Consider the following 8,496-nt stretch of genomic DNA (forward strand, 5'->3'; position numbering starts at 1 on the left):
TCAGCCAACCAAAAGCCATTAAAAATCAAAACTAAAAGCCAACCCTTTAAATAGTTTCTAACTTTTTTTCTTAAAAAAACAAAAAAAAACCTATTCAAAACAACAAAACTCATCTAACGTGACTATTCTTCACGGCCACCTTTAGTAGACCTCACACGTTATCACGTCTCTATAACGTTCACAACCACTCCCATCTAAATGGGGCCTCAGTCCAATGCCAAATTCTTGTGAGATGGTCCAATGCCATCTAAGAGAATGGAGTTTTTTTTATATTTTTTCAATTAAAAATTTAAATAAATAAATTTCTCATAAAAAAATTACGAAACTAGCACCTACCGCCTGCGTCCTCCAAGCGCCGAGCCACTTTTCAACACCCGGTCCAACCCATCCTTGTTCATCCCCACTCGCCACCCGAAGTCCACGGACCACGGGCCACCACCATTCCTCCGTCTCCCCCCAAACTCTTGCATTCTCTCCACAGCCCCCTCCTCCCCGACGAACACGGCACCACGATCACCACCCAGAGCCATCCTCCACCACAGCTGCATTCCTCTTCCCTTCCTCCTCCCGTAGCCAGGCGCACTCGTCGTCCCCGTCTACCCCTGGCGCTGCGTGTTGATTTGATTTCTTCTTCATTTGTGCTGGTAAGGGCGCCATAATTAGCTGATTTTTCATTTTTGGTCTGTGAGGCCTCGAATCCAAATGTTTTTTTTGGGGCCAACGCTCCGATCCGTCCGTTTTGTTGCGGATTGTTTGCTGCGTGGGAGTGCTAATGTCAGGTTTAGTGTCCGAAATTTCTTGGGTGGGGTGGTTGAACTGAACCTCCATTCCCCACATTAAGTATGCCCCTGAGAGAAATGCTATTATTATTATCGTCTATTTTGTATGCGAATGTAATGCTTGAATCCCAGGGGATGCGGCTGGGCTTGTGCATTCTGCACACTGGTAGTATTGTTTAAGCTTCTTCTCATAAGCAATTCGAGATGATGAAACCATTTCTGTTGATACATAAAAGCTTTTTTCTAGAAGCTTGTATGAATTAGAATCTTGTTGCTAGAATCTATGGGGGTGGGGAAGAACAGAAAGATAAGGGAGCAGATTTTTTTTTTTTCGCTTGAGGGTTGGTCTAGGGCTCAAATATTGCATAGATGGCCTCATCCTGGATTATCTAATTTTCATTTCGAGACTTGAATCTCACTAACCCGTAATATTGCCCACAACTAATTCCCAGTATTGTGCCTCGAATAATCTAAATATGCTGTCTTGATAGGTCGATAAACCATAAATTATTGTTGCTTTGTTATATATTAGAACAGGCTAGTAATTTCCTTCACCCAATTGATCATGTCAGAGTTCATTACTGACTTTCTTTACACGGCAATTGCTTTCCTGCCATCATTTTCTCTAACACGATTTGCCATTTTGTTGCAGCTTTCATAAATTATTTAAGTGAAGGCAAATATGGGTACAAAAGCTCGCCCACCACCTACTGATGCAGAAAAAGCGGAGATTGGAGAAATAGATACACGGGCTCCATTTGAATCTGTTAAAGCTGCAGTGAGTTTATTTGGTGAAGTCCGGTTTTCATCTGACAAATCAGCTGCAAGAAAGCCCAAGGCTCCTCAAGCAGAGGTAGTAATTTTTAAATAATGTTTGAATGTTGAAATACTGAACGTAGCTACATATATGTTTGCACACATATTTTGACATGAACAATGAGGATGCTTGATCTGACCCTCTACATACTTATAACATTAAAACAAACATAGTCTTATAGTTCTTAAGCCTCTGTTGATGCCAAAACTGCCGGCTTCAAAACATACATCAGGATTTATCTAATTTAAAGTACAAGATGTGAAATCTGCAACCTAAGGGAAAATATATCTATTATACATATTGTTGATCTAGTTGGAAAGAAGAAGGATCAGATACTAATTTGCTTTAGTTTTGTTTCTTGTTTATCTCCGATGCAGTGTTTGCTTAAGATTGTTGCCTGTATTATATGGAAAAGCAATTCTTCCCTTATGAGCGCCTATTCCCATTCCAGTTGGGACAGTAGGGTGGTTCCTGAAAAGGGAAAAACATCATGGATACAGGACCCGCTATATGCACCTGCAGTGTGGTTTAATATGGTCGTTTGTGGGGCATACATTAAGACAAATGGGACTAAAATATATAAAAAGTATGCGTTCCCATCCTTGTTTCTTTTGTTTGTTTCAAACGATTTATCGTATGTTTGCAAAATTTGACGTTACATGTCCACATGTAAGTTGTTATATTTTTTTCAAAAATCTCTCATGCCCCAACTATAATGATGGGATCGTTTACTCCCAAGGGTTGAAATGCATCTCTTTATTTCGTTTATTGAGTGATTGTTGGAACCTGTTAGGTTCCTCAAATTGTAGTCGTGCTGCACTGGTGGGTGAGGTCCTGGACCTTGGTGTTTATGAGTTGTGATCGCTTCCTGGCTGTCGTGAGAGAGGAGAGGGAGATAGAGGAGGTAGGAAAACATAGAGTCTTCTTATTGCTTGCTTAGATTGATAATGATGTGTATATATATAGCCGGCCCTAACATGATGGTCTCCAATGAAACTAACAATCTGAGCTCTAATGGAAATAAAAAATCCTCAAGATATGGTATCGAAACCTAACAATTAGTGAATATATCTTTACTAAATTGAAGCCTCAGCGCCTTAGTACTGCATACGCCCGTACATTCGCCATGCAAACGCATTCCTCGTCAAAATACGGATTCGGTAACAAATATAATATAATATTGGAAGTCTGTTGGGGAAGGGAACGGGGAAGGGAATGCTGTTGGAGTGCAGGATCCTGAAGGGAATGAATCTGGGAAGGGAATCCTGCTGGGAAGGGATTTTGGAGTGGGAAGGGAAGGAAACGGTTGGGGTTGGTCTTAAGCGATTGAGTTGGCTCAGGCTGCATGGGCTGCCTGGGGCCCACGATGCTGGTACGTCTTGCCGTACATAACAGTGAGTGTGGATTTTTTTCATCTTTGGGGCCCTCGATGCTGGTACCCTTTTGATTTGTAGCATATTTCAACAAGTAATATACCTTACATGTTGTACTGTTGTACTATATTCTTTATGTAGTTTTTCTTCTCACTCTCTGTTTTGGGGGGTTGGGGATGGGAACTGTGTTCGTTGATTCTTAATTATCTTTTGCCTGCCTATTTTCTTTTACCTTTCCATTCTGTATAAAGAGGCTTTGTAAACTCACGGATTATTATGAAATTTACAATGTGCTGTGATGAGTCTTATGAACAAAGAAGATTGTCTTGCATTTCATTGATTTTGCACTGCACAAATTTTTATTTGATTGTTTATCTTGACTATATTAATAGTTGAATACATTTGGGAGTGTTGCACAGTCGGCGCAATTTGTCACAGCATATTTCTTTTCCTGTTCTTTCAGGGCTTCTTTATTGAATCTTGAGTGTTTCCGTACAGTCCTCCTGGTTCCCCCTCGTTTGGCTAGTAAAGAACGCTAGTTGGATTCTTGGATCAATAACTATGCAAATTTATGTAATTAGTTCAATTGAGAACAATTCTTTTTAAATCAAACTGATTTGTAAATTAGTTTGCACGGTTCTGGAATGGAAAATATGAAGAAAAGGAGTATAAGTTGAAAATTATCTTAATCTAGTTACTTTCTAGAAGTTGTGTGCAGATAATTTAACATTTTATGAACAGATGGGAATGCATGTCATTGCCCAATGTTGGCTTGTCATCCAATTAGAGGACAAGACTTTGCCAACTAGCTCCTCTAACCATGGTTGCGGACCTAGAACCCGCAGTTCTGAGTCAATTGTTTTGCCTGTTGCCAATTTTCGTTACTCTTGATTCTACTATATTGTCTTTGAAGATGCACTTTAAGCTTATAGCCTAATAGGTTTCCTCATGCATCTAATTTTCTGTATTTAGGGAATGGATTGTATTGCCTGATTTCTCCTTTATGTTTTGCACCTCAATTTTATATAAATACTGGTACATTGCCATAGCTTAACTTTATAGTCTCAACTTTCAGACTTTTCATGGGATTTACTTGTTCTATTTGGTGTCTAGTCCTCCAAATATGCTATGATGCTTTGTAATTTTGAAATTATATTTGTGGCAGAGGGTGTTAGCTAAGGAGACAGAGCTGCACTTGGCCCAGAAAGAGTTGAATAAATACAAGGAACAGCTGAGTAATGCTGAGACAACCAGAGTACAGGCCCTCTCTGAGCTAGAGAAAGCTAAAAAAACTGTTGAGGAGCTAACTACTAAGCTGGATGCAATCAACAAGTCTAAAGAACTGGCTATTCAGGCAACAGAGGATGCAAAGACTCGAACCAAGCAGCTTGAAGGTGCCGACACAAATGAAGGTCTTGGAACAGATGGTCCTCTGAATCAGGAACTGGAAAGTGCAAGGGAGCAGTATACTGTTGCTTTGACGGATCTTGATGCAGCAAAACAGGAGCTTAGAAAGCTCAAGAAGGATTTTGAAACCTCATTGGATATGAGGTTGTCTGCTGCCCAGCAGGAAGAGGAATCATTGCACTCAAGTGAAGCCAACAAGGAAAAGGCTAATCAACTTTGTAAAAAGGTTGCAGAAATTCAAGAGTCGCTTATGCACGTTAAGTCAGCTACAGAACAGGCACACGAAGAGGAATCACAAATCCTTGCTGAGAAGGATGTTGCTAGGAAAACATACAAACAAGCTTTGGAAGAAACACAGAAGAAATTGTTATCTTTGAAAAATGATTTTGATCCTGCTGCTTATGACAGTCTCAAAGAAAAGCTAGACCAAACCAATTCTGACATTGCATCTATGCAGAAGAAGATAGAAGATGCTCGGGCTCGAGATTTAGAGTCTGTTGCTGTTGTCAGTACAGAGTTGGATGACGCTAAGGAAATGTTGCAGAAAGTAGCAGAGGAGGAAAGTTCTCTTCGGAGTTTGGTGGAATCACTGAATGTGGAGCTAGAAGCTGTAAAGCAGGAGCACAATCAGCTCAAAGTGAAGGACACAGAAACTGAATCCATCATTGGAGATCTACATGTGAAGCTTCAGAAATGCAAATCTGAGCTTGAGGCAGCTGTCGCTGCTGAATCAAAAGCTACATCAGCTTCTGATGACTTGATGTTGGCCCTTCAGCAGTTGTCTTCTGAGTCAAAGAATGCCCTGCAGGAAGCTGAGATGATGCAGAGGACTGCGGCAGAACTAAGAGATCAAGCTGAAAAAGCTCGCGTTGAACTAGCAGAAGCTGAGCAAAAGTTGCAGCTGGCTTTGAAGGAAGCAGAAGAAGCAAAGGCAGCTGAAGCAAGGGCCCTTGATCAGATCAAGCAACTATCTGACAGAGCAAGTGCCACTCGGACCTCAACTTCTGAATCCGGAGCAAAGATCACAATCTCAAAAGAGGAGTTTGATTCTCTTAGCCGAAAGGTCGAGGAGTCAGAAAAGTTGAGTGAAATGAAAGTTGCTGCTGCTATGGCTCAAGTAGAAGCCGTCAGAGCCAGTGAGAACGAGGCAATTAAGAAATTTGAATCTGCCCGGAAGGAGATGGAGGATATGGCGTTGGCAACAGAGGAGGCACTTAAAAGGGCAGAGATGGCTGAATCAGCAAAAAAGGCTGTAGAAGGTGAGCTTAAGCGGTGGCGAGAGAAGGAGCAGAAGAAAACTGCGGAGGCTCAGCCTTCTGCAGAAGCACAAGAATATGCAACTTCAACTGGATCTCCGCCTATACATAAGGCTTCTGCTGGGAAAGCTGCTGAGAAGAATGAAGGGCATCAAAGGAACAGCAGAACGCTACTGAGGAAGAGCTTTATGCTGCCAAACATCACAAGCATGTTCCATAAGAAGAAGAGTCATGCTGACAGCAGTTCTCCGTCATACCTTCCTGGGGAAAAATCCGTGTAATCTATCTGAGGCTCTTGTTTGCAAGTTGTGATTGAGTCATGGTTAGACGCAATCATTTGTATAATATATTTGCAGTTGCTTGCGCCTTGCAGTATGTTCCTGACATGATTTTATCCTGATCTATATGTATATTTTGCATGTTTCTTTAACACTTTCTGGGCTTTTGGATGAGTACATTGTACCTATGTAATTCAGTGTTATATTTAAGCAGCAATATCTTTGTCATGTTCTTGCTAGATTCCAGAGTGTCAGTAGAAGTATCGCTCACGCTGTGAATTGTGGCATTAATGAATTATGTTTTCTACATGTCACAGTTATGACATGTACTTTGCTGGACAGTAATCTTGCTAACTTGATGTTGCAGTTTGTGCACCATCAGCCACCAGAGTACCATAAACTGTCACAATCCAAAAATGCATATACATGTCATTGAGCATCATAAACATCATGTTTGATTATGAGCATTGTTGTATATGGGTTAGGTGAACATTAGTGAATTCTTCCAGATTTTTTGGAATTTAATTGATGCTGTAAAAATTTGCTAGAAGTTATATGAGTAACTAAAATTGGAGAATTTTAGTTTATTTTCCACATAGGCGTTGAAAGTGAATCCAATTCAAATGAGTTCCTTTTGAATTGTAGTTGATGTACAAGAGCACTAGAACCCCACATGTGGAATTAAGAGGGAAAGGTTGAAAATTGCTGAAAATTGCAAATGGGTAACTTTTCAGTGGGTCCCACCTGAGCTGCCCCCTCCCCCCTTCTCCTTTCATTAGCAAAATTGCTGAAAATTGCAAATGGGTAACTTTTCAATGGATCCCACCTGAGCTGCTCCCTCTCCCTTTCTCCTCCTTTCAGCAGCAGCTCACCCCCTCACTTCCTCACTCTCACTCTCTTCCTCTCACTCAAACACACACCAAAGGAGCGAGCAAGCTCTCTCTCTTCTCCACTCCAAATCTCCCTCAAGAAGCTGAAATTGAGGTATGCATGTTATGTCATTGTGTTCCCTAGTCTTCAAACTGTTCATTCATCCAAGTATTTCACACATGCACGGAGGATTTCTCGTTGTTCTTGATCTCTCTTTCTCACTTGGTTGAAGCATCAAGGAGCTGCAGCACTTCTCCTTCCTCGAGCTTCCTCCCTCTTTTTTCCCCAACCGACGATCACCACCCTAAACGAAGGACGTGGGGTAAGTTTCCTAGAGGCCCATGGTGGTAATGCACGTTTTGTTTTGGATGTGCTCGAGCATTTTTGAGCCGCATGCTCGTGCCCACAAAGCGCTGTTGTGTTCTTTGTTGCAAAAGAGCTAATAGGAGGGAGGTAGTTTATAGTAAGAATTTATGTTTAGCTCGTTGGGTTGGTCAATGAAGCTTAGAATCTATAGATTAGTGCAAGCACATACTCCTTTGGAATGGGTGTTGACATGCAAATTGATTCGGCTGGGGAATCGATGCAGGCATGTCAATTTGGTCAGAAGTTTCGACTTTTGGATCGGAAGTTCTGATTATTGAAGAAACGGCCAACACGAGAACCACATGTTTGCGAAAACCGGAGATTCCGACCACCATTGGAAGTTCAGACTCTAACATCAGAACTTCCGATTAAATAAAATCAGCCAACCTGAGGACCCCATGGTTGCAAAAACCAGAGGTTCCGACCTGATCGAAAGTTCTGACCTAATATCAGAACTTTCGATTAAAAAAAATTAGCAACCCGAGAACCCAATGTTTCAATTTTTTGGAAGGTCCGACCGATCAGAACTTCCGATATTCCTATCGAAAATTCCAATGTTACCAGGATGCTTCCATCAAAGGGACTTCCTTCTTTCTCATGTTATTGTGCTCATAGCTTAGTGTACTACATCTTCACATATGCACACATTTTGGAGCATACTTCATGGCATCATCATGTTAATTGCGATGCATTGTTCTTCTTTTTAGCGATCAACGAATCAGAGGGTGACGGGGGTATTCTTGAGGTGGAACCTGATTGTGTTGTTGAGTGTGAAGTTACTTTGCACCAAGACAAGCATCTATGCATGCTTCACCCTTACTTTGGATCTATATGTTGTTTAATTTTGATAAATTATCGCTCTATGTATGTCATGCATATTTAGCGAGTCGATGTCGGAGTTTTGTGGGTATAACCTATCTTGTTGCATTGCCTCTTCCTTGACATTTGTGTATATCTTGATCCATTATAACCTAGAGTGTCATTATGTAATTGTCCAACTTAAAATTAATGTATTGTGCTTAGCAAGCTTAGGTCACTGATATAAGTCGAGTGGTGGAACGTTCCATCGTTCACGAGCTCTAGGACTTATTTATTGGTTACCCTTTTTGATAAATTTGGATAATGAGTTTGTGATAATAAGACGAGATTTGGGTGGTATTAGGGATGGTTCAAGAATGGAGTCTCGAATGTCATAGGCCTGTCTAGATCGATTAAGCACTGATTGTTGTTGCCTTTGGCTTAAACACTTTCCGTACTTCCACAAATTCAATAAGTGTACTAATGGGCCGATTATCCTACGTCATGCTAACACTTAACTTGTGGCCCGATGACACGTAAGAGAAAAGGAAT

At 41.1% G+C, this 8,496-nt stretch overlaps 1 protein-coding gene across 1 annotated transcript; it reads left to right on the forward strand.

The window, feature by feature from the left end:
* The first annotated feature begins 370 nt into the window (after window positions 1-370).
* Window positions 371-6,149, forward strand: LOC133905149 (WEB family protein At5g55860-like). The gene is made up of 3 exons (XM_062346869.1): window positions 371-644; window positions 1,432-1,632; window positions 4,135-6,149. Exons 2-3 carry the CDS (start codon window positions 1,462-1,464, stop codon window positions 5,911-5,913), a joined length of 1,950 nt encoding a protein of 649 aa, XP_062202853.1. The 5' UTR covers window positions 371-644; window positions 1,432-1,461; the 3' UTR covers window positions 5,914-6,149.
* Window positions 6,150-8,496: the final 2,347 nt, after the last annotated feature.

This window comes from Phragmites australis, chromosome 22, assembly GCF_958298935.1.
Source record: "Phragmites australis chromosome 22, lpPhrAust1.1, whole genome shotgun sequence".
Taxonomy (NCBI): domain Eukaryota; kingdom Viridiplantae; phylum Streptophyta; class Magnoliopsida; order Poales; family Poaceae; genus Phragmites; species Phragmites australis.

What these genes read in the sequence shown, in the direction of transcription:
- LOC133905149 (XM_062346869.1), top strand. Translation starts at nt 1,462, where the DNA reads ATGGGTACAAAAGCTCGCCCACCACCTACTGATGCAGAAAAAGCGGAG. An exon ending in CCAAGGCTCCTCAAGCAGAG is followed by an intron (nt 1,633 to 4,134) that starts GTAGTAATTTTT and finishes TATTTGTGGCAG; the next exon opens with AGGGTGTTAGCTAAGGAGAC.